The sequence below is a fragment of the Mauremys mutica genome, chromosome 1, assembly GCF_020497125.1.
Source record: "Mauremys mutica isolate MM-2020 ecotype Southern chromosome 1, ASM2049712v1, whole genome shotgun sequence".
In the NCBI taxonomy this organism is placed as follows: domain Eukaryota; kingdom Metazoa; phylum Chordata; order Testudines; family Geoemydidae; genus Mauremys; species Mauremys mutica.
In genome coordinates, this window is record NC_059072.1 from 24876433 (window position 1) to 24903554 (window position 27122).

Below are 27122 nucleotides of genomic sequence, written 5' to 3' on the forward strand. Positions count from 1 at the left end.
TTGACGGTTGGCCACAAACCGGAGGTACCTTCTGTGTGGAGGATAAATGGTGATGTGAAAATATGCGTCCTTCATATCGAGGGCAGCATACCAGTCTCCGGGATCCAAGGATGGGATGATGGTCCCCAGGGATACCATGCGGAACTTCAGCTTTATCATGAACTTGTTGAGTTCTCGCAGGTCTAGGATAGGTCTGAGACCTCCCTTCGCCTTGGGGATTAGGAAATAGCGGGAGTAGAACCCCTTGCCCCTTTTGTCCTTTGGTACCTCCTCTATAGCTCCGATGGCGAGGAGCGTCCGCACCTCTTGCAAGAGGAATTGCTCGTGAGAGGGGTCCCTGAAGAGGGACGAGGATGGAGGGTGGGAGGTGGGGGGGCGAAATAAACTGGAGGCAGTACCCAAATTCCACTGTGAGTAGGATCCAACGATCCGAGGTTAGATGGGACCATGCAGGGAGGAAAAAGGAGAGGCGGTTGTAAAAGGGAGGGAACGGATCCTGGGTAATAATTGGTACACCATCCTCGAGCGTGCCTTCAAAAGTTTGGCTTTGGCCCCGCTGGTGGTTTGGCGGCCCCCTTGGGGTCCTGACTGTCGCCTACGACCACCTCGGCCACGCCTTCTGCCAAAGTCCTGTCTTTGTCTAGGCGCAGGGTAGGGGCGGTGAGGCTGGGGACGGAAAGGCCTGCGCTGAGTCACCGGCATGTGCATGCCGAGAGAGCACATAATGACCCTGTTGTCCTTTAGGCTTTGTAGCCTAGAGTCAGTCTTTTCTGAAAACAGGCCTCTACCGTCAAAGGGCAAGTCCTGTATAGTATGCTGTAGCTCCGGTGGGAGGCCTGACACCTGAAGCCATGAAATGCGTCTCATGGCAACACCCGAGGCCAGAGTCCTGGCTGCGGAGTCGGCTGCATCCAACGAGGCCTGGAGGGAAGTTCTCGCCACTTTCTTCCCCTCCTCCAAGAGGGCAGCAAACTCTTGACTGGAGTAAATTTACCCACCGCCGCCCAGGTATTATAATTGTAGCGGCTAAGCAGGGCTTGTTGGTTTGCCACCCGGAGTTGTAGGGCCCCTGCCGAGTACACCTTACGGCCCAGTAAGTCCATACGCCTAGCCTCCTTTGATTTTGGAGCCGGCGCTTGCTGGCCATGGCGTTCCCTCTCATTGAGGGACTGCACTACGAGGGAGCAGGATGCACATACAAGTACTCGTACCCCTTAGAGGGCACCATGTACTTGCGCTCAACTCCCCTGGCAGCGGGCGGGATAGAGGCCGGAGACTGCCAGATGGTATCAGCATTGGCCTGGATCGTCCGGATAAACGGTAAAGCCACTCTTGTGGGTGCGTCAGCCGACAGGATATCTACTACCAGGTCCTCTATCTCCGGGACTTCCTCCACCTGAAGGTTCATATTGAGTGCCACCCGTCTCAGGAGGTCCTAATGGGCCCTCAGGTCGATTGGAGGAGGGCCCAAGGAGGATGTTCCTGCCACCGCCTCATCTGGAGAGGAGGAAGAGGAAAGGCCGGGGACAAGCGGGTCCTGTGTGGGCTCTTGTTCTTGGACGGCCTCCTGCCCCAGGTGGATCTGGGAGTCTGGTGATTGAACTGGAGCTTTCTCTGTACCGGACAGAGGGGGATGGCTAACAGTAGCCTCTGGCACTCGGTGCTCTGATGGGACAGAGAGAGACGGAACTACTGGTACACCTTGGGCCTGGTGGTACGCCCAAGGTGTCCAGAATGACCACTGATGGGGGCCTTGGTCTTGGGCCTGGGTCTCCTGGAAGACTCTGGTGGGCACATCGGAATCACAGTCCTGTACACAGGAACTGTCTGCATGAGACGACATTGATGTGTGTCGAGATGGCCATGGAGGAGCTGAAAAGCTCTGGGAAGAGTCTCCCTCTCTGACCGATCTCGCTCTACTCGGCACCAGGGATCGGTACCGGGAGCCATACCGGTACCGGGAACGAGATCGGGACCTACGACCGGAATGGTGCCGGGAAGTCGATCGGTGCAGAGTGTACCGGGCCGGCAAACGGGACGCTGATCAGTGCCGCGAGTGCGACTGGTACTGAGAAGGAGAACGGTGCCGGGACTGTGAGCGGCGTCGGGACTGGGACCAGTGACAGGACCAAGAACGTCTGCGGGACCGCGATCGTGAACGATGCCGCTCTGCGGTGCCGACAGAGGGTTGTCTGATCAAGGCAGGCTTGCCGATCGACTGTATGACCCACACCAGCGGTGCCGGGGGTTGAGACAGCACAGACTCTGACATTGCAATCAACTCCCTCGCCGTGGAAAATGTCTCCGGCGTGGAGGGAATAGTGAGCTCAACCACGGCTCTCGCAGGGGAGCTTTCAGGCACCAGACTCGACGGCCCTTGCGGGACCGGAATCGACGGTGCCGACGTTGTCGGTGCCACGGCAGGTGTCGGTGCCGGGAGGTCCGACCTAGTCGAGTGCTCTGGCTGCGGTGCATGTGTCACGGAAGCAGCCGGAGTCTTATGTCTCTTTACCCTCAGGGAGAGGGAGCAGTGCCGAACAGACGTCGGTGCCAAACAGACGTCGGTGCCGAGAGGCCTTAGCGGTACCGGTGCGATCCGGTGCCGAGGAAGCGCTTCTGCTTGTAGACTGTCCAGCACTCGGTGCCGAGGGCGGAGTGGTAAGAGCTGCCTCCATCAGGAGCTGCTTGAGAAAGTCCCGCTCCTTTTTTGTCCTCGATTTAAAGGTCTTGCAAATACGGCACTTATCTGTGAGGTGAGATTCCCCGAGGCACTTAAGACAGGAGTCGTGGGGATCTCCTGTTGGCATCGGCTTGTGACAGGCCGAGCACGGTTTGAAACCCGGTGAACCGGGCATGGGCCCCGGCACCGGGTGCGGGGATAATCCCCGAACCCCTCTTAACTATATACACTAACTATGTTATGAACTAATAAAATTAACTACAACTATAGAAATTTAAACTATATACACAAGAATTAACGAGATAACTATGAGTAGTTAGGGAAGTGAAGATCAGCTAAGCCGCGCTCCACTGTTCCAACGACCGACACGGGCGGTAAGAAGGAACTGAAGGGCCGTTGGGTCGGCATGGGTATATATTCGGCGCCATGGCGGCGCCACTCTAGGGGGCGACCCAGCCGACCCACCGAGTGTTGCTAGGGTAAAAATCTTCCAACGAGCGTGCACGAGGTGCGCGCACCCCTAATTGTAATCGATATGAGCAAGCACTCGAAGAAGAATCATGAACCCTTTGAAGGTGTGGGGGGTTTGTTTGAATTTTGGAAGTCGTCATTACTGTGAAATGTGTCCAACTGTAGCCGAGAAGCAGACCCATTCCAGAGAAAAATCTAACAGTGGCAGGTGAAGTAGAAGCAAAGCCTTCTCATGAAGGCTAAAACAAATAAGAAATACAAGGACACACAGTGAGTCAAGTTAAAGAAAATCAGAGAACCTAAAGTCAGTAAAATGAGGTTCCTGTGGTAGGAGTTGAGCCATAGATATGCACTTGCCCAATCCTGGGTGACCAGTACTACTGGGGTTCTCTCATTGTGTCTACCGCAAAATAGTTATGAAGTTGCACTCGCATAAGTTACCACAATTTAGATATAATCAAATATTTCTGAAAAGCAGTATTTTTGCCTTTGGGATGGCCTACGTTGTTCAATATGGTATGTAACTTCCCAACACATTTTGCCAGAGAAGGAGGACTCCAGACATCACTACAAAAAGGTTTAAAGTCTTTTATGCAAAATTCAGTTGCTTGGAGTGCATTTTGTCTACCTGCAGATATTTTTATTTTATTTCTTTTTATTAAAATATTGCCCTGAGATTTTGGTGGAGATTTCTTCTTGAAGGAAGAAAATATTGATGGGACAGTGAAGAGAAAATATAAGGAAAAATTTAAGAGCAAGAAACCCAGAACTAGATCTTGCACTTAGGCCCTTAGTATCCTAACACAAGTCCTTTTTTTTTTTTTTTTTTTTTTTTTTTTTTAAGTTTAAGAAACATAGGGTCAAAATATAAACGGGAACCTATCCAAACTGCTGTGGTAATACAGTGTGCATATAATTGGACACACTACTGTTAGTTATGAAACAATGAACCATACTTACTTTGTGAGGACTATGATTGTTGTATGCGTTTCTCATAGTTCCTGTGCTCCAACCTCCCTCTTCTGGCCTAATCACTTCACAGTGAGGCTCATGGGTCTGTACTCCATCTTCACTGCTTTTACCTGTCTTTTTCCCATCAAGGGAGACATAGCCATTATCAGTCTCTGTTGATTTATCTATTGAATTCTTGGCTTTCTTTGATCTAGATTTAAAAAACAAAAACAAACATGCACATAAAATTACTATATGACTGTTATTGTCTATGTCCTTTCTTACCCTTCTCCCCCAACTATTTTGACTGCATTGTTGAGATGGATGAAAACTAGTAATCTAAATCTGATTCAGTAGTATCTATGCTACTTTTCACCATTTAAAGCTTATCTGTTACAACTGAAGGAATATAGAATACCAAATGAAACATCCAGCACATGAAAGAATATTATATATTTCAGTACTGAAAGAAGAGATGAAGACCAAGAAAAGCTGTATTTTACCACATAAGGCTTTATAACAGCAACTTGACAAAGCCAACTGCAAGTTCTGAATGGAATACATTTTCCTGTTCACATTTTTGTATCAAACCGAAATGTAAAGGTATTCCCAAATAGCTGTTGATTCTCAGGAATTTTTAACTGGTACTTATTGAAACTAAAATTTCATATTCATTGCACACCCTTCATGAAGCATGAATTAATCATATTGAATTAAAATGAAAACAGCTATCCAAAAGTTTAAACTTTTTGGCCTACCTTCACTTTGCTTCATCATCAATCTAAAAGTTTATGCTAATTAGGAGATTTTCAGATGCGTAAACCAGGTTGCTGCAGTCTCCCATATTACCTGGCAACAGTATGACTATTAGTGTTAAAGTTCCTGGCCTAAATCCTCCCCTGCCAAAGCACAAAAGAGCAGTGCAAGTATATACAGCCTATTTCAAATGAGACACTAATTGGAGGCAGGAAGGAGGTAGGACAGAACAAGAGAGAAACTAGAAATTAGAATAATTCTAGTTCTACAACCCTTAGAATAATCTTCCCTGTCCTGTGTGCTTCTCTTCCCATCCTACATGCCAACATCTCTGAGTAACCAGCAGACATAAGTGGAAACTCTAAAGAACGGCTTACAACAGTGGAGTTTGGATGATTGCACTTCCAAATTACAACTTGGTATGTATGGTGGCTTCCAACTGATGGTGGTGGTGAATGTGTGATGGAAAAAGAGCAGGTGGCTAATTTATCAACTGATGCAGCAGATAGCTCAGAACTGCAAGCCCTTGAGATTGACACACTTTGGATATGTCTTACAGGCACTGTTGGATCAAAATCTTTACCCAGTGAGCAATGGAGATCTTGTAACAGAACAAGGTGGCACACAGCTATATGAAGTAGGTAAACACCTGCATTTTAGATTTCTGGATTACAAATGTATGTCCAGACCGTGAAGCTTTCTTGTGGGAGTAGAGGGCTCTGGACACCAGGTAGGTAAAAATTAAGTTATTTGAGTTCTTTCTTCTGTACATCCCCCTTATTGAGAGAGAAACTGGTGGCGCAACTGGACCACCACTATATCTCCCAGTATTTGGATCATACTAAGGCTCCTCTCGAAGAACTCCCACTGTTGACAAGTAACCTTCATCTGAACTTTAAAAGTATGAAATAAATTTGAGGGGCCACATGGGGGAGACAGAACACCTCTTGATCTGGAAAATGTGATGTTAGAATGGAGAAACGGGGGAACTGAGCTCTCCCACCTACAAGCCAAAGTTATGGCAACTAAAAACACTTCTTTCAAAAAAACCTTCATAGGTTCAAATAGGGGACTCAAACACATTAAAAACTAAGCACTCTAAATAACAGATTATGTTTTGGCTGTTGTAAAGAAAAGAATGCATGTTGCTTCAGGTAGGGTTTGAGATGCTTCACCCTGCTACCCAAGGCAGATCTGTGTATTGTAGAACTTGCTCAAGAGGGAACTTGTAGGGAATTCACCTTAAGGCTTATCAAGAGCCATTGAAGGATGCAGGAATAAACGTCATTGCCCGTCTCTTTCCCAGAGATAAGATTTCAGATCCTGGATTATACTTACTTACTCACAAACACACAACCTCCCCCCCCCCCCAAATAAACACACACAAAAAACACTCGTCTAAGTTCTAGAGTCATTCAACTTCCAAGTCATCAGAAACAAGTTCTGGACTGATTAACTGAATGAGGCCCTAGGTTAAGAGATCTTTTCTGGGAAGCAGATTCAATTGACAGGAAATGGCCACTCATGTGAAACATAGATTATGAAGTTACCTAGAACCACCAATATGATAGCTGTCCTGTCTGACTTTTGTTAAAAATCTGGGGAACAGGAGAATAGGGTGACTGAAAGCAGAAGCCTATTTCCAATCTCCAATCTGGAGAGAACACACTCATCTCAAGGACTCCGGGGTTGAAATTCCTGGATAAGTGTTTAATGAACTTTGCCACCTTCCTAGAGATACCCCGAGCCCATCAGATGGTTGCCCCAGCCTTTCGCAAATTTCCTGAAATAACTGAGGTTGTAAAGGGGACTCCTGTTGAGTCATCCAATCTGTTATGACTTTATCCTTGCCCAGAAGCAGATAAAACTGGACCCCTGCTCAAGCACAGAAAACTTGCAACAGGAGATGAGGTCTGCAAGTTTTCCCTTCCACTTACATCCACCACTATAGCCTGGCTGTTGCACTGGACTTTAATATGACAATAAGTTAACAGCAATTCTTAAGGAAGACAAGCTAAGTGAATCCGAGAACTTAGAGTCAGAGTCAGAGACTTTAAGGTCAGAAGGGACCATTATGATTGTCTAGTCTGACCTCCTACACAACGCAGGCCACAGAATCTCACCCACCCATATAGGTTAGGAGTTTATTTCAGGCGCCTGTAATAAACCCCTAACCTATGTCTGAGCTACTGAAGTCCTCAAATCATGGTTTAAAGACTTCAAGGTGCAGAGAATCCTCCAGCAAGTGACCCATGCCCCACGCTGCAGAGGAAGGCAACCCCCCCCCCCAGGGCTTCTGCCAATCTGCCCTGGAGGAAAATTCCTTCCCGACCCCAAATATGGCGATCAGCTAAACCCTAGGCATGTGGGCAAAACTCACCAGCCAGACACCCAGGAAAGAATTCTCTGTAGTAACTCAGATCCCACCCCCTCGAACATCCCATCACAGGCCGTTGGACATATTTACCGCTAATAGTCAAAGATCAATTAATTGTGAAAATTAGGCTATCCCGTCATACCATCCCTTCCATAAACTTACCAAGCTTAGTCTTGAAGACAGATATGTCTTTTGCCCCCACTACTCCCCTTGGAAGGCTGTTCCAGAACTTCACTCCTGTAATGGTTAGAAACCTTTGTCTAATTTCAAGTCTAAACTTCCTGATGGCCAGTTTATATCCATTTGTTCTTGTGTCCACATTGGTACTAAGCTTAAATAATTCCTCTCCCTCCCTGGTATTTATCCCTCTGATATATTTATAGAGAGCAATCATATTTCCACTCAGCCTTCTTTTGGTTAGGCTAAACAGGCCAAGCTCTTTGAGTGTCCTTTCATAAGACAGGTTTTCCATTCCTCGGATCATCCTAGTAGCCCTTCTCTGTACCTGTTCTAGTTTGAATTCATTCTTCTTAAACATGGGAGACCAGAACTGCACACAGTATTCCAGATGAGGTCTCAGCAGTGTTTTGTATAATGGTACACTAACACCTCCTTATTTTTACTGGAAATACCTCGCCTGATGCATCCCACGACCACATTAACTTATATCATATTGGCGGCTCAGTCATTCTGTGATCAACCAATACTCCGAGGTCCTTCTCCTCCTCTGTTACTTCCAACTGATGAATCCCCAGCTTATAACAATAGATCTTGTTATTAATTCCTAAATGCATGACCTTGCACTTTCATGACCTTGCACCTTGCACATTCACTTAAATTTCATCCTATTACTATTATTCCAGTTTACAAGGTCATCCAGATCTTCCTGTATGATATCCTGGCCCTTCTCTGTATTGGCAATACCTCCTAGTTTTGTGTCATCTGCAAACTTTATTAGCACACTCCCACTTTTTGTGCCAAGGTCAGTAATAAGATTAAATAAGATTGGTCCCAAAACTGATCCCTGAGGAACTCCACTAGTATCCTCTCTACAGCCTTACAGTTCACCTTTTAGTATAACCCGCTGTAGTCTCCCCTTTAACCAGTTCCTTATCCACTTTTCAATTTTCATATTGATCCTCAACTTTTCCTATTTAACTAATAATTCCTCATGTGGAACCATATCAAATGCCTTACTAAAATCGAGGTAAATTAGATCCACTGTGTTTCCTTTGTCTAAAAAATCTGTTATCTTCTAAAAAAAGGAGAGCAGGTTGGTTTGGCACGATCTACCTTTTGTAAAACCATGTTGTATTTTGTCCAAATTACCATTGACCTCAATGTCCTTAACTACTTTTTCCTTCAAAATTTTTTTCAAGACCTTGCATGCTACAGATGTCAAACTAACAGACCTGTAGTTATCCGGATCCAGGGACGGCTCCAGGCCCCAGCACGCCAATCGCGTGCTTGGGGCGGCATGCCGCGGAGGGCACTCTGCCGGTCGCCGGGAGGGCGGCAGGCGGCTCCGGTGGACCTCCCGCAGGCGTGCCTGCGGAGGGTCCGCTGGTCCCGTGGCTTCGGTGGAGCATCCGCAGGCACGCCTGCGGGAGGTCCACCGGAGCCGTGGGACCAGCGGACCGTCCGCAGGAATGCCTGCGGGAGGTCCACCGGAGCCGCGGGACCAGCGGACTGGCAGAATGTCCCCCGCGGCGTGCCGCCGTGCTTGGGACGGCGAAATGGCTAGAGCTGCCCTGCCCAGATCACTTTTTCCCCCCTTTCTTAAAAATAGGAACTATGTGAGCAATTCTCCAGTCATATGGTACAACCCCTGAGTTTACAGATTCATTAAAAATTCTTGCTAATGGGCTTGCAATTTCATGTGCCAGTTCCTTTAATATTCTTGGATGAAGATTATCTGGGCCCCCTGATTTCATCCCATTAAACTGTTTGAGTTTGGTTTCTACCTCGGATGTGGTAATATCTACCTCCATATCCTCATTCCCATTTGTCATCCTGCCATTATCCCTAAGCTCCTCATTAGCCTCATTAAAAACTGAGGCAAAGTATTTGTTTAAATATTGGGCTAGGCGTAGATTATCCTTAACCTCCACTCCACTCTCAGTGTTTAGTGGTCCCACTTCTTCTTTCTTTGTTTTCTTATTTATATGGCTATAGAACCTTTTCCTATTGGTTTAATTCCCTTTGCAAGGTCCAACTCTACATGGCTTTTGGCCTTTATCCCTACATGTTCAGACCTCAATAAGACACCTTTCCTTGCTGATCCCTCCCATCTTCCACTCCTTGTAGGCGTTCTGCTTTTTCTTAATCACTCTCTGAAATGCTTACTCATCCAGCTTGGTCTACAACTCCTGCCTATGAATCCCCCTTTCTTGGGATGCAGGCTTCTGATAGTTTCTGCAGCTTTGACTTGAAGTAATTCCAGGCCTCCTCCGCCTTTAGATCCACAAGTTCTTCAGTCCAATCCACTTCCCTAACTAATTTCCTTAATTTTTTTAAGTTAGCCCTTTTAAAATAAAAAACTCTAGTCACGGATCTATTTTTGTTTATCCTTCCATTTAGTTTGAACTGAATTAGCTCATGATCGCTCGAACCAAGGTTGTCCCCTACAACCATTTCGTCTATGAGGTCCTCACTACTCACCAAAACCAAATCTAAAATGGCATCCCCTTCTTGTTGGTTCAGCACCTACTTGGTGAAGGAATCCATCAGCTATTGCATCCAGGAAAATCTGAGCCCATTATTATTATTAGCACTTGTACTCCAGTCTATATCTGGGAAGTTAAAGTCTCCCATGATCACACAATTCCTGTTAGTATTTACTTCATTAAAAAATTAAAGAGATCTCTATCCATATCCAAATCAGATCCCGGTGGTCTATAGCACTCCCCAAGCACTATCCCAGAGGAGGCTCTAATAGCTTTCTTCCCCAATCTGATTTTTGCCCAGACAGACTCTGTCTTATCTATTCCATCACTTATTTCTTTACAGTCTACCACCTCATTGATATACAATGCTACTCCACCACCTTTGCCTTTATTTCTGTCTTTCCTACAGAAAGTACATACCCTTCAATACCTGTACTCCAGTCATGACTACTATTCCACCATGTTTCTGTTATCCCTATAATATCTGGTTTCACTTCCTGCACCAGTAACTCTAATTCCTCCATTTTGTTACCTAGGCTCCTCGCATTGGTGTACAAACATCTTAATTTTTTCTTTTTAGTTTCACTCACATTCTTTACCCAATTAGGCACAGACGTTGTACCGCCAGTATCACCTATTAGACTGGTATCTACACTACCCCCTTCCTCCTTATGTCCATTCTCCTACCCACAGCTGTATCCTTTCTTACTTCATTTTCTTCTCTCAATGTTAAAATCCGGTGTGGAGATTACCTGAATATCTCCCAACCATCTCCCCCAAATTCCTAGTTTAAAGCTCTCAATCAGTTGTGTCAGCCTCCATCCTAGAAGTCTATTTTCCTCCCTACTCAGGTGAAGTCCATCCCAAGAGAACAGTCCTCTGTCCAGGAATGCCTCCCAGTGGCCATATATCCCAAAGCCCTCCTTATAGCACCACTGCCTGAGCCATCTGTTGATCGTCATAATCTTGTCACACTTTTGTTGCCCTTTTCTAGGAACAGGCAGAATCCCACTGAGATCACCTGAGCCTCGATTTTCTCCAAGCGTCTTCCCCAGCCTGAAACAGTCTCCCTTGATACGTTCCAGCAAGAATCTAGCCGCATCATTCGTTCCCACATGAAGGGCAATCAGTGGATTCTTTCCCGCTACCGTTAGGATCCTCTTCAGCCTCAGGTCCACATCCCACATGTTAGCACCCGGCAGACAGCACACCCTTCTGTTCTCTGGATCAGCTCTGGTTACAGGCCTGTCTATTGTTCCCCAATCATGTAGATCTGCCTTTTCCTAGTGATATTGTGATTCTCCGGTCTATCCCCTGTTCCATCTGGCTGCAAGTCCTCTCAATTCCTATTCTCCCTTGCAATCCTCTGCAACCCATCCTGAATCCTTCTGGGGCTCATATTTGGTGTTCTCTCTATTGACTCTTTCCATCTTCCTATAGGACTAGCTGCTCTTCTCTTCTTCCTTGCCCTCCCACCTTCAGTGACCATCTGCTGTACCTCTTCTTCATTTTCCAATTCCGCAAACCTGTTCCTGAACTCTAAGAGAACCAGGCAGAGGAAAAGATGGGCTAGTGAAGGAGAAATAATCACATGCTTCCACTGTCCACTTTCCTCACCCAGCAGTCTCCTCTCAGAGTTCTTTGGTCCTGGTTTCATCTGCAAGTCTGAGCTTTTCCCTTCAGCCTCCTCATGTCTTTGCTCCATCATCTGCTCGAACCCCCTTCTAAACTCAACCAGAGTTTCCACCTGCATCTCCAATCCTCTGATCTTTTCTTCCATCAGCTCTATCAGGCGGCACTTCATGCAGACGGAACTCTTTTCAGGTTCTCCCTCCAGGATCATATACATACCGCAGCTTCCACACCCAGACATCTTCAATGTGTCTTCCACAGCTTGGGTCACTACCACTGCTACCTCTATCTGTCATAGCCTTCCCACCTAAGTGCTGCTAAGTCCCCGGGAAACACAAACCAAATCAAAACCAAAACACCACCACCCACAGTAAAACAAACCCTCAACGAGCACCACAACACTGCCAGAACACCACACACTCCCTTCACTAGCCTGTCTGTTCTTCTGCCTCATTCTCCTAGTCTTCCCTGCAAACTCCCCTTGCAAACTGCCTGCCCAAACAAATTAGCTCCTGGAAGGAGGACAAGTGGGACTTCTACCAGTTTGATAGATACCATGACCCATAATATTTTTGTTTGTCTGTGTAAATGGACTGGATTAGGACAGAGGCTGAAAGTGCCTAGAGCAAGAAGTCATCCTGGTAGAGGTATACATGACACCGCTCCTGGTGCAAACTGGCTATGAGGATGAAGAGTCTCTTGATAAAGACAGGGAGTAAGGATGAATGAAAAGAAAGAGCACAGAATTTGAAATGAAGAATATCCAGGGTAAAATACAGGTAACAGTGTTGGGCTGAAAAACCTGGAGATATCAAAGTCCATCTTTCAGGCTGACCAAATGATGAAAATCATTCTGCAACAAGGCAGAATGAGATACCGGTACATGAGAATTTCTAGTAAAATCTTCTTCTGAAAGATCTGAGGATTGAGAAAATGAAGATCTAGGATCAGACTGAAGCCTTCAGCTGCTTATAAACTAACATGTATTGATAGTAGAATCTCCAGCCCCTCTGTGCAATGGGAGCGCAAGAGGAAGGAAGAGAGACAGAGGAGGATCTAAACAAGTGGTCTGCTGATAAAGGAAATCTTTGATTTCTGCTCCCAAATAGGGCAATGTCACTGTAATTACAGGTCAGGCCATAGCCAAAAGCCTCAGAGATCCCAGGTCTCTGTAAATCCGACTTTGACCACACTAACAAAATTGCTTGACAAGAGCCTGCAAAGAAATGAAGATGGCCCTCAATAGGAAAAAGCCGATAAAGGGGATTGGGTTAGCTAATCTTTCAGTGATACTATTTTGGAGGCTAGGAGGGATAGGCAAAGCTAAAAAAGAAGAACTGCCGGTGGAAGAACTACCCTAGAACAGGAATGGCAGAAGCAACAAACCTCCTTTCATGGCTAAAAATGCTCGTAAGTTGTTCTGTTCAAATGTTTCTCCCTCAAAGAGTTTTAACCCTTTGGGGGTTTGTAGACATGTTTAGTCCTAGCTCCTACCTGAGTATGGCAGTTCCTCAGCCAAATACACCAGTAACACAATGTAGATAGTATCAGAGGGGTAGCCGTGTTAGTCTGGTTCTGTAGAAGCAGCAAAGAATCCTGTGGCACCTTATAGACTAACAGACGTTTTGCAGCATGAGCTTTCGTGGGTGAAAGCTTGCATCCGAAGAAGTGGGTATTCACCCACGAAAGCTCATGCTGCAAAACGTCTGTTAGTCTATAAGGTGCCACAGGATTCTTTGCTGCTTCTACAATTTAGATAGACCCAGGGATGTAGCAGCTACTCTAAAGGAGTCCTGAAAAAAAGACAGAGCACCTTGAGTAGAATTGGACAATTTGCCCAAGGCCTTCATGACTTTACTCGAAGGAGGAAGAGAGAACCTGGTCAGTAGGAAGTCAGGAAAACTTGCCAGTGCTATCTGGAGAGGAGTCATCTAAATTGAATCTTACCATCCAGTTGCCCTAGATGTTTATGGGAACCAATGCAATAGAGTTAACTGTAGAAGAAAGTAGGTCTCAAGACCACCAAGAACACTACTTCCCTGGTTATTTTCCCAAATAGCTTCTGACAGAGACCCATGAAGGAGAGTTACCTCTGGGATTTGGACAGCTGTTGGCAAGAGATGGAGCTGTGACAGAGGAATGTATTTTTATAGTCCTGCTCTTCTTGACAATTTTTCATGTCTACAGTTTCTCAAGGCTCTTTCCTCTCATTTGAGCTGCAGAAGTGCCCCTAGCATAGAAGAGGCTGAGCAGAGTAGCCACTTATGAACCAGATGAATCAGAGGAGCAACTAGGTACAACTTTATCAAAGGGATCTAGAGTCTAACTGTGTTGGAGAAATAGAAAAAAGTTTGGTTCATTTGTGTCTGTTTTGGGCTCTGCTTACAATTATAAGGCCAAAGTTTGGGAGTTCAGGCAGACTCTGCTAAGCAAGATTTTTTCAAGAAAGACATTCCCCAAAAGCATTTTCCTTCACAGGGGTTTTGCCTCAAGAGGTATTCCCCAGAAGCTCCCCCCAACACTATAAGAGGAATCATGCTGTAATATTTTTGAAGGACTATTCTATTCTATGATTTGACTTTTTTTTTTTTTTTTTTTTTTGCACAAAATGCTTCAGCACAGAATGGATGTAGTCTTGGGATTGCCTATTTTAGCCCTCACTATGGATGTAAACAGTCCCTGCTCCAACAGATGTAAATCTAAAAAGACACAGGCAGCTGAGAGTGAGGGAAAAGGATGTAATATGCACACAAAGTGATGGGGTGATAGACACTTTGTTTTGTTTTAAGGGGGAGGATATATTTTGTTTCAGTAAAAAATATTAAAATTACCCCAAATCACAATTAAGCCCTTTTGACCATATTTCTCCTTCATCAATTCCCAGTTTCAATTCCACTGTTTTTATGTCCCTCTCTCCACACTTGATGAACAATTTATTCATGAGATAAATCAAACAGACATACAAGTTGACTGAGCTAGTCATTTTGTTATGTTGTCTATGATGTCGATCTACAGGATGAATTTAAAATAAGGGCAGTGGATTGGCAGATCAGCTCATGGAAGGGCATTCCATGTATAGTGTAAGTGTAAAGGACAGAACAGAGAAGGTTGTGGAGAACTGGGGACAAAGTTGGAATAATTTGTGAGACTGGGGGTGTGACAAAGTAGGGTCTTTATTCACGATGCTCTTCAGTTTCCTTCACTTTAATTTTTTTCCGTAAGGAAAAGAAAGAAGGATTGGGTGGGTAAGTGGTTTAATATAAGTGCCACTCCATGCCCTCCAGTATGCAAAAAGCAGACAAATGAGGAAGAACTGAGAAAACACGGTTACTCACCTTTGTAACTGTTGTTCTTCAAGATGTGTTGCTCATATCCATTCCAATTAGGTGTGCGCGCGCCGCGTGCACGCTCGTCGGAAGATTTTTACCCTAGCAACACTCGGTAGGTCGGCTGGGCGCCCCTGGAGTGGCGCTGCCATGGCGCCGGATATATACCCCTGCCGACCCAACCGCCCCTCAGTTCCTTCTTGCCGGTTACTCCGACAGTGGGGAAAGAGGGCGGGTTTGGAATGGATATGAGCAACACATCTCGAAGAACAACAGTTACAAAGGTGAGTAACCGTCTTTTCTTCTTCGAGTGCTTGCTCATATTGATTCCAATTAGGTGACTCCCAAGCCTTACCTAGGCGGTGGGGTTGGAGTGAGATGTTGCAGAATGCAAGACTGCTGAGCCAAATGCTGCATCATCTCTGGACTGTTGAACTAGTGCGTAATGCGAGGCAAAGGTGTGAACCGATGACCAAGTAGCTGCTCGACATATATCCTGGATGGGAACATGGGCCAGGAAGCGGCAGATGAAGCCTGAGCCCGAGTAGAATGGGCGGTGAGATGGCTAGCCGGAACATGAGCCAAATCATAGCATGTACGGATGCAGGATGTCACCCAAGATGAAATTTGTTGGGATGAGACCGGTAGGCCTTTCATCCGATCTGCCACAGCTATGAAGAGCTGAGGTGACCTTCGGAAGGGTTTTGTTCTCTCGATATAGAAGGCGAGAGCCCTGCGAACGTCTAGGGTGTGCAGCTGTTGTTCCCGTCGCGATGTGTGCGGCTTCGGGGAAAAGACTGGGAGGAAGATGTCTTGATTGACATGAAAGGAGGGGTGTGGTCACAGCTGTACCTTATCCTTATGGAATACCGTATAAGGGGGTTAGCTGTCAAGGCCCGAAGCTCAGATACTCGTCGCCCCGAAGTAATAGCGACGAGGAAGGCTGTTTTCCAGGAAAGGTACAGTAGCAAGCAGGTGGTCAGTGGTTCGAAAGGGGCACCCATAAGCCTGGCTAAGACCAGGTTAAGATCCCAGGTAGGAGTCGGTCGTCTGACTTGAGGATACAAACGTTCTAAGCCTTTGAGGAACCTTGAGACTATGGGGTGAGAGAAGATTGATCGGCCATTTTCCCCTGGGTGGAAGGCGAAGATGGCTGCCAGATGGACCTTTATGGACGAGACCGCTAGGCTCTGTTCTTTCAGGGACCAGAGGTAGTCCAGAATAGCAAGAACAGGCACCTGCATGGGCACTAAGTTACGCTGGGTGCACCAGCAGGAGAAACGCTTCCACTTGGCCAGATATGTCATCCTAGTGGAAGGCTTTCTACTGCCCAAGAGCACCTGCTGGACCGAGGCAGAACAACGCAACTCAGACTGGCTCAACCATGCAGCAGCCACGCTGTGAGATGAAGAGACTGCAAGTCCGGATGGTGAAGCCTGCCGAAGTTCTGTATTATCAGATCGGGCCAGAGTGGCAGAGGAATCGGGTCTGCCACTGCAAGGTCGAACAACACAGTGTACCACTGCTGCCTCGGCCACACTGGAGCAATCAGGATCATGAGGGCGCTGTCCCTGCGGAGCTTGAGAAGGACTCTGTGGACGAGCGGAAACAGTGGGAAGGCATAGAATAGGTGCCTCTTCCACGGAATCAGGAACGTGTCCGAGAGGGAGCCCGGGGAGTGTCCCTGGAATGAGCAGAACACCTGGCATTTCCTGTTCTCTCGGGAGGCAAAGAGGTCGATGTGGGGAAACCCCCACTTCCGGAAAACCGAATGGATGACGTCCGGGCGGATCGACCACTCGTGAGACAGGAAGGATCTGCTGAGGTGATCCGCCAGAGTGTTCTGGACTCCGGGGAGAAAGGACGCTACCAAGTCGATCGAGTGGGCTATACAAAAGTCCCAGAGGCAAACGGCTTCTCGACAAAGGGGGGAGGAGCGTGCTCCGCCCTGCTTGTTTATGTAAAACATGGCCGTTGTGTTGTCCGTAAATACTGATACTCAACAGCCTTGGAGATGGTCTCGAAACACTTGGCATGCTAGACGGACCGCCCTCAGCTCCCACACATTGATGTGCAAAGCCAGCTCTTGAGATGACCAGAGACCCTGAGTGTGAAGGCCCTCGAGGTGGGCACCCCAACCCAGAGATGATGCGTCCATGGTTAGAGCCATCGAGGGTTGCAGTGGGTGGAATGGCATCCCTGCGCAAACTATAGTGGGGTTCAACCACCAGGTAAGGGAGTCCAGGACCTCCTGGGGAATGGTGAGTACGGAGTCCAGGCTGTCTCTGCGCGGCCTGTATATTGAAGCTAGTCAAGTTTGAATGGGGCGGAGGCGTAGCCTCGCGTGCTTGGTTACGAAGGTGCAGGAGGCCATGGGCCCTACCAGGCTGAGGCAGCTGCGTACCGACGTTGTAGGGAAGGTTTGGAGACCTCGAATAATGGAAGCCATCACTTGAAAACGCGACTGTGGGAGGCAGGCTCTGGCCAGATTGGAGTCCAGAGTCGCTCCGATGAAGTCTAGTCTCTGCGTGGGTGAGTAGACTTCTCTGCGTTGATCATGAGGCCGAGGCTCCCAAAGAGGTCTTTGACTATGCGCAGGTGCTGCGACACTTGCGACTGGGAAGTCCCTCGAATGAGCCAATCGTCGAGGTACGGGTATACGTGTACCCGACAATGGCGGAGGGAGGCGGCGACTACGGCCATGCATTTTGTGAACACACGCGGAGCTGTACAAAGGCCAAACGGGAGTGCAGTAAACTGAAAGTGTTGAAGGCCGACCACAAAATGGAGGTACCGTCTGTGCGGTGGGTAAATTGCGATGTGGAAATACGTGTCCTTCATATCGAGGGCGGCATACCAGTCTCCCGGATCCAGGGAGGGAATAATGGTCCCCAGGGTTACCATGCGGAACTTCAGCTTTATCATTAATTTGTTGAGTTCTCGCAGGTCTAAGATCAGTCGCAGACCTCCCTTTGCCTTGGGGATTAGGAAGTAGCGGGAGTAAAACCCCTTGCCCCTCATGTTTTTGGTACCTCCTCTATGGCTTCTAGAGCTAGGAGCGACTGGACCTCTTGCAAGAGGAATTGCTCGTGAGAGGGGTCCCTGAAGAGGGACGGGGAGGGAGGGTGGGAAGGTGGGGTTGAAACAAACTGGAGGTGGTATCCCAACTCCACCGTGTGCAGGACCCAGCAGTCAGAAGTGAGCTGGGACCAGGCAGGGTCCTCTAATGGGTGCATCAGCCAAGAGGATATCCACAACAGGATCCTCTACTTCAGGAGGACTCCTCCACTTGTAGGTTCATATTCAGAGCCACTCGTCGCAAGAGGTCCTGCTGGGCTCTGAGATCAATCGGTGGCGGGCCTGAGGAGGATGTTCCCGCCACCGCCTCGTCAGGCAAGGAGGAAGAGGAGAGGCCCGGGACCAAGGGGTCCTGTTGGGGTTCCTGTACTTGCGGAACGTCCTCTGCGTCAGGTGGAGTCTGGGTGTCCGCAGTTGGGATCGGAGCCTCATCCGTGCCCGTAGGTGGAGGACGGCTTAGCGTCGCCTCTGGTGCCCGGTGTTCTGACGGGACCAACCGTGGAGCCACTGGTGGAGCACCTTGGGATTGGTGGTATGCCCACGGTGTCCACAAGGACCAGTGATGAGGTCCTTGGCTGGGGATGTCCGAGTCACGTTCCTGCTGGCAGGATGCACTACCAGCCTGAGAGGACACCGATGTGTGTCTGGAAGGCCACAGCGGTGCCGAGAGATCCTGGGGGGGCACCACAGATCTGGATGTGCGCTCCTGGGTCGGTAGCGGAGAGCGGTACCGTGAGCCATAACTGTACCGCGAGCGAGACCGGGACCTTCTACCGTAGCGGTGCCGGGAGGTCGACCGGTACCTCAAATCCCTTTGTCTAGAGCGACTGCGGGAAACGCGGTGCCGAGAGTCGGATCGGTACCGGGAGTACCTGGTCGGCGACCGAGATGTCGACCGGTGCTGCGAGTGCGACTGGTACCGCGATGGAGAGCGGTACCGGGACTGCAAGCGGCGCCGGGAGCGGGAACGGTGTGATCAAGAGCGTCTGCGAGATCGTGATCTTGAACGACGACTCTCTGTTGGGGCAACGGCCTTACCAGGGCCAGTTTCCCCACTGATTGAATAACCCACACCGGCGGTGCCGGGGGTTGAGGCCGTGCCGACTCCATCATGGCAATGAGCTCCCGTGCCATGGAGAAGGTCTCCGGTGTAGAAGGCAGGGCAAGCTCCAAGCATGAGCCGGGGAGCTGTCAGGCACCAGACTCAACAGCCCTTGTGGGACCGGAATCGACGGTGCCAAGCTCAGTGGAGTCGCAACTGGCGGTGCCACGACTGACGCTGCCGTGGCAGGGGATGGTGCCAGGCGAGCCATCTTCGAAGACCACTCCTTCTGTTGAGCTGCAGCAGTTGGAGCACTATGTTGCTTCCTGGGTCTCAGAGACAGGGAGCGGTGCTGAGCAGATGTCGGTGCCGGTAAAGGTCGGTGCCGGGGCTCCTTCTCGGTACCGGAGCGGTCTGGGGCCGAAGGGGCGCTCCTTACCGAAGCAGTCTGTTGGGCACTCGGTACCGACGCTGCAGGACTAAGTGCCAACTCCATGAGGAGCTGCTTCAATCTAAAGTCCCGCTCCTTCTTCGTCCTTGGCTTAAAGGACTTGCAAATGCGGCACTTATCTGTAAGGTGGGATTCCCCTAGGCACTTGAGGCAGGAGTCGTGGGGATCCCCTATTGGCATCGGCTTTTGGCACGCCGAGCACGGTTTGAACCCCGGTGCCTTGGGCATGGGCCCATACCGGGGCGGGGGAAAAGGGGCTAATCCCCGATCCCCCCTTTTAACTATATACACTAACTATAAATACAACAACTAATACTAACTATAACTACCAAACTCGAACTATGACGCAATTAGCAGTACAGAACTACGAGTAGCTAGGGATGTGGAGATCAGCAAAGTGGCGCTCCACAGTTCCAACGACCGTCACGGGCAGTAAGAAGGAACTGAGGGGCGGTTGGGTCGGCAGGGGTATATATCCGGTGCCATGGCGGTGCCACTCCAGGGGGCGCCCAGCTGATCCAGCGAGTGTTGCTAGGGTAAAAATCTTCCAACAAGCGTGCACGCGGCACGCGCACTCCTAATTGGAATCGATACGAGCAAGCACTCGAAGAATTAAAATTATGCAGTTGAATGACAGAACTTGCATCCTACTTACTGCCTGACAGATAGAACCATAAAGCTGATAGTCAGGTTTACTACTGGGTAATATGGGAGCACAGAAATGTGAAAATCATTGTTTCTGATGTAGAATATATGACTACTTCTAAAGGATAACCTTCTTACTAAAAGCTTAAAGAGAAGAAAAGATGGCAAAATTTTCTACACTTGCAGTAAACACCTTAAAAAAAAAGCCTCTGAAGACTCACTTGTAGGCTTTCTGCTTTTTTCATAAGACCAATGCTTTAGCCTGTATACATATTTATTTTAAAGTTTCTAAATACTGATTAGCCTGATGAAGTCCACTTGAACACACTATTGAAGCTTTAGAAAAACATGTAAAACTACCCAAAATAGGTATATTAAAATTTTGCTTTGGCGCAGTTCTACGGTGTTGAAATTATTTACTTAATAGATGAAGAGTAGACTAGAGAGATGGAAAGGGAGATGCCTATGAAACCTATCATTTATGTTTATGGAAAATGGATGATTAAGCATAGGAAAGAAAGCAAATAATCAACCCTCTGGTGCTAGCTGGCCTTGTTTGCAAGAGAATGCGCTTCAAGAAGTCCCAACAACCAACAATGAAGAGGCTGAATAAGAAAAAGGAACAATAAGAGGGAGGCAGAAGCAGCTCATTTTAATGTACTAAAACAGTATTTTTGGTATCTTTTCTTCTTCATAGCTACAGTGGTTGAAAAGAAATGCAAATCCCATGAGACACATAGTTAGTAGAAATTCAATACAATACAAGACAATTAAGTGCTCAATTCTGATCAAGTCTACCACAAACAATTTGCTAAAATTAAACATTAAGTAATATTCAGGTAATTCAATTCTTTAGAGCCTTTTTCTGTGTACAGTATATTAATAAAGAAGCAAAGCTCATTAAATGTCTTCTGGCACACAGAGCATCAAGAGTATTAAATGAAATAAGTAGTAATGAAATATGAAAAATTCTTTTAGACAGTGCACAGATTAAAAAAATGCAAAAGCATAACCAGTGAGACTCTGCTATTCCATGACTTATTGAACTGATGCATGAGGTACAGTTGTGATAATTCTTCCAACTTTGATTCAAAATGCATTCATAGGCCTGTAAAGTTCAAAAAGGTGCTGGTTCAACTAAACCTGGTTTTCCCCATGATCAACTTTCACTGCAAAGATCAGGCTAGACAAGTTTGAACATCCTGTAAACGTTTACAGGAACTGGAATTGGGATTAATGGTTGCACTGGAAAGTATTATGCACTTGCTTCATGTGACCTTTCCCAGAAAAAACAGTTTGAACTTGAAAAGTACTGGGAAAGAGCAACCCCAATGTACTCTCCAAAAACCACATTATTTCATTTTTTTTCCCCACTGCAATGTGCTTTAAAAATTTCGCCTGAGGTGGGGAACAAGTGTAACCCTCTATTAGAATGTTAATACATGTTTATTACAGATTACTATATGAAGTGTGAAAAATCTAAAGGAAATAAAGTGAATGTATAGGGGGATAACATGAACACTTGTAGGAACATGAAGGTGTCTTGCGATTTACAGACATACCAAAAGACAGGACAGGCCAAGCAGTACTTGACATGGTCTTCTCTCTGGATTAGCTAGAGGAAAGTGTTAAGGAAGGCTTAAATAAGGTTTCTGGAAGATAGATTTTCATTATCATAAATTGGGGGAAGTAAGGGAGGAGAGACTAAAGAGCAAATCTTTTTTCTGTAAATGGAGAAATCGTCTGCTCCCTTTACTTTCATTTGTGCTGATCTTAAAGATTCTCTCCTGACCCAATCCTAGAGTTGTTCAAAATTCAGAACTGAGGTGTTACATTTTGTGTGTTCTTTGAAATAGATACTAACCTTATTTATTATGAATGTGTACAGAGCTTAGCTCAATGGGACCCCAACCTGGTTGAGATTTCTAGATAATATCAAAATTTAAATAATAAATTATACAATTTGTACAAGGTTTCCCTCACCAAAATGATATTCAAGACTGGGTCAGAATTTCATAGATTCCTTTTTGTGCTGGATGAAAATCAAGTACTAAATGTTCTACAAGCTATTAATGACATTGGACTCTGCTATTCAGAAAGGATATGTTTCAAACACTTACATTCAGACCTAAATAATTTGTGTGTATATACATATATACACACACACACATACACACACACACACTCCAAGAACAATACATCCACTTCTGTAAATACAATCCACTGCTTCAATCAGCCATTATAATAATATACAAAAACATAATGAACTAGTAATGTGGGGGAGAGTGCTGGGTGGGGAACCATGAATTCTGTTGTTACTGTGTAAATTTCAGCCTCTCTTGGAAGAATCACTGGGGCTCACTTCCTCCACACTCATCTCTCAAAGATTCTGCATTGTGAACTGCCTGCCTGAGAATGCTGGACTTCTAGAGCCTTTAAATACTGACCTGTGTATTTGCCAGAGAAGAGTGACATTGCTAGAAATCAATAAGAGGCACTCCATCCCTCCAAGAGGCGTGTAATTCTGTCTCTGATGCTCTCAGCCCCTGGTATAAATACCCTGCACAACTACTAGATTGGTGGCCAGCCCCACTTCTTGACCAAACTGTATACATTTAATAGTGTTTCCGATACTTTGTTCTAAAAGAAGTATAGTTGTCACCTTTGGAAATTAAACTCTGATGGAAGACAAGACTGTTGGGCAACATGTTAAACTGCTTAATTTTATTTCTTTCAAAATACTAACACAAAGAGATGAAGGTTTTAAAAAGAAAAAAAGCATTGAAAAATCCCAGCTCCTAGATGCCATTGTAACACTGACAGACCCCGGTTGCCAGTGGGTGGGATCGAACCTGGGACCTCTGGAGCTTAGTGCATGAACCAAAAGCCATATGGCTGTTAACTAAGGCTGTAGAACAGACTCATTAATCTCTAAAGTGGTCTCAGTGCCATTAGATGGGACAGAACACTACACCCAGTAGGTGTGTGGGTTACATCATCACACACAACACTCATTATTATATACAATACTGTAGGTGTTCGGGGGAAAAAAAACCACATGCAAAACATTTCCTCTATAGAGGAAAAAGTGCAAGGGATTGACTGAGCAGCTTATACACAGTGAATCATGCAGGTGAATATCTGGGCAACAATGTTAACAATTCCTTTGGTACAGAAAAAAAAAATCACAAATCAAATTCAGTTCAATTTGTTCCATACCAAAGGCTATGCTAGAAGCAGTATTTTCTGCACTGGTAGCTCTGTGGCAGTAGTAGAGCAATAGCATGAAACTTCACCACAGCTAGCTTCCATGATTCTCTGTGTTGACTGCAATTAGACCCTTCTGACTAAGGAAAATGGAAGTAATCATGTACAGCGAAATGTTGAATGTGCCTTCAACTACAGTACTAAGTGCTTGTCTACATGGGAACATCCAGGAAAGTGAATCCAAATTAACGAACGGTGTGAATTTGAAGTGGCTTTGTTAAGCTGCATTAAATCCCTGCGTGGATACTATTATTCAGAATTAAAAGTAGCCTTAATATGGTTTAGTATAGTTCTCTTAGTGAATTAAGCTAAACTGAGTACAAACCTACCTGAAACCAGTGAATATGCACTCAGCACAGCTCAGCCCTGCCTCCACTACCGCTACCCATACAACCGCAGTTATGCTGCTATTTACACTCATGCTAGGTTGATGAAAGCAAATGCTAAATGTGTACACAAGCAAGGGAATCACAGACCACATCTCATAGTGTACACAAAGACAACCTGAGCCTTCCTAATGACCTAATAATAGTGCTATGCAATGTGCCATACGAGACGTAGGTTAGATGTGAGTTTTCAGTTTCCTCAGATGGGCTGTCGAAGAAGCTCTAGCATTTCAGGGTAGGGTGTAGCAAGTTCTTCTCATTGCTTATAACCCTGAGATTTGATTAAATGATGTAAATAAGCTCTAAAGTGAGACACAAACAGCCCTGCTTAACTGGAAATATTGCATATGTGATGCTGACCCTTGAGAAAGTGAGGGGAAATTTTGGGGTGCCACAGGCCAGATCCTGTGTGGTGCTAAGTGCAGTTGATTTCTATGAAAGTTGAAGATATTCAGCACTTTACACAATCAGCTCCAGATGTGCTGGAATAGACTGCATGAAGAACAATTCATTTAGATGTGGGCTTACTCAAAAAGATCACCCGTTTGATTACTTATACTTTTCAAAGCCAGTTTAGTTTACATAATGAAAAATGTAAATAAAATGTATATAAATTTAAAATGGGATAGAATTGCCAGTGCTTTAAAATATCTAAAAGTCTGCAGCTCAATATGAAGCTCCTGGTAATTAACTTTAGAACACCGAATAAACTTTAATCAGAGTTTAAGAACACAATCACAAATATGAAAGATGTTAGTGTAGTAATATTAAGACGAGACTTCCACCATAAAACATACATGTAGGGAACTGCAGTATCCCTTTTCTCAATTTTAGACCACCTTCCATTACATACCATATTTTGAACTGTTTCTAAATGCCTCCCAATTTTTAATGCAGTTGTATAGTGCACTTGCATTTGGATTCTAGAGAGCTATTAAATGTTTTAACGTAAGTTTTCCCAAGGACCATTGTTTGAATAGATTCATTTTTTGCAAAAGAAATAGGCTACTGAAGGGCACAATAACTATACTTTCCCTCCAATCGTATAAAGGCTTAATTTAAAAAAGAAGAAATATGCAAGTTGCAGTTCATTACCTTAAGTGTTCTATGGTCCTTGCTGAACAATAAAAGCTTATGGGTATTTGACACCTTGACTTTTTTTTTTTTTTTTTTTGCAGGCATAGATTTAGAGCAAAGAAATATATACATTTGAATTTGTCATGCCATGGAAGTCCATTGCCACCAGTAAGTTATTCTCTGACAGGATTTAAAAATAGAGAAACTGAAGTGTCTTACCTTTGATAGCCCTTATATCAGGGCCCGAGGGCCACATTGATGTTGCAAAACTGTATGGAGGGCCGGGTAGGGAAGGCTGTGCCTCCCCAAACAGCCTGGCCTCCACCTCCATCCGCCCTCTCCCACTTCCCACCCCCTGACTGCCCCTCTCAGAACCCCCAACCCAACCAACCCCCCCCCGCCCCTTGTCCCCTAACTGCCCCCTCTCGGGAGCCCCCCTCCCCTAACTGCCCCCTCTTGGGACCTCACCCCCTATCCAACCCCCCTGCTCCCAGTCCCCTGACTGCCCCAACTCTTATCCACACCCCGCTCCCTGACAGGCCCTCCGAGACCCTACACCTATCCAACACCCCCCGCCCGTTCCAACTCTTATCCACACCCCCGCCTCCTGACAGGCCCCCTGGGACTCCCACGCTAATCCAACCCCCCCGTTCCCCGTCCCCTGACCACCACCGCCCTCCGAACCTCCACCCCATCCAACTGCCCCCTGCTCCCTGACTGCCCCATGCCCCCATCCATGCCGGCCCCCTTACCATGCCACTCAGAGTAGCATGTCTGGGAGTCACACCGCCTGACCGGAGCTATGCACGCTGCAGCGCTGCCCTGTAGAAGCTCTCAACCAAACCGCCCAGAGCGCTGCCTGCGCGGTAGGGGAGACAGCAGGGGAGGGGCTGGGGGCTAGCCTCCCATGGGCCGGATATGGCCCATGGGCTGTAGTTTGCCCAGCTGTGCCTTATATACACTACTACTCCCTCAAGCATCAAACACATTTGTAAAATTAAGCCATTAATTTTGTATTTCACATGGATTATTTCACTGGAATTTGCCAAAATAAAGACTAATGTCTACACAAGCTCAAATAATTCAGAGTGTGTTAGAAAAACAGAAAAAATATTCTGTTTGTTAGAAAAACATTTGATAGAAATATAGATCAAATATTACTTTTTCAGAAAAGGGATAGCGCATATCTAAGACATACATAGCCTTAAATAAATACAAACCCTGATAAAAAGAAAGCAGCATGCCAGATATCTCTGAAGACGGTGCCAATACTGTAAGGGGTGCTTGTACCGTAGCTCTGCACTGTTCCCTCCTGTGTGTTATCTGTGGTACTAGAGCCATCTCCTTCCCTATGTACTTCCAAATGTGCTGCTTTCCTTAATTTCCTTTATCAGAAAAGATTAAAATTGGAAGGCATCTTTATAAATGTAATCCATTAGCTCTATAATGTGTTCAACAATTTTTGTAAGCATGCAAAATAAGAGACTTTTCAAAACATATATTAATCTAGTAATTTACCATTTTGTTTTAATAAATATTTTAAAACATTCAGTACATTAGAACTGTCCATTTTCATAATATAATTTCTTCTAGACAAAAATGTAAATTCACTGAACACTAAAGGCTCAAACCCACAAAATGTACTGTTGTGAGTAGTCCCACCAATTTCACCAGGATTACTCATAGTAGTAAACCCTATTCATTTAAGTGTTGGCAGGATGGGGCCCCATGTTTGTGGTTGCACTGTTTTTCTTTTAATTTGGGCCTCCAACAGGAAGATTATTGATCAGTATTGAGTACTGAACATGGGCTAGGTTTCGCCCCTTTAAATCCCAGCCGCGGACAGGAATCAGAGGGCTCTGGGCTGCCCGCTGCGGCGGGGAGCCCAGAGCCTTTTAAATCCCAGCCGCGGACAGGAATCAGAGGGCTCTGGGCTGCCCGCTGCGGCGGGGAGCCCAGAGCCTTTTAAATCCCAGCCGCGGCCGGGAATCAGAGGGCTCTGGGCTGCCTGCAACCGCGGGGAGCCCAGAGCCCTTTAAATCTCAGCCGCGGCTGGGAATCAGAGGGCTCTGGGCTGCCCGCTGCGGTGGGGAGCCCAGAGCCTTTTAAATCCCAGCCGCGGCCGGGAATCAGAGGGCTCTGGGCTGCCTGCAACCGCGGGGAGCCCAGAGCCTTTTAAATCCCAGCCGAGGCTGGGAATCAGAGGGCTCCGGGCTGCCCGCAGGGGCAGAGAGCCCAGAGCCCTTTGAATCCCAGCCGCGGCGGCTGGGATTTAAAGGGCTCAGGGCTCCCCGCGGCTGCCAGTAGCTCAGAGCCC

General features: G+C 46.6%; 1 protein-coding gene across 6 annotated transcripts in view; it reads right to left on the reverse strand.

The window, feature by feature from the left end:
* Positions 1–27122, reverse strand: part of PHTF2 (putative homeodomain transcription factor 2) — a 172578-nt gene that overhangs the window by 59443 nt on the left and 86013 nt on the right. For all 6 annotated transcript variants that reach the window (XM_045029620.1, XM_045029597.1, XM_045029616.1 and 3 more), the window contains 2 exons: positions 26026–26190; positions 4112–4313 (listed from right to left, as the gene is read on the reverse strand). In XM_045029620.1, coding sequence (XP_044885555.1) covers positions 4112–4313; positions 26026–26190 — 367 coding nt within the window. The remainder of the gene's footprint in view (positions 1–4111; positions 4314–26025; positions 26191–27122) is intronic.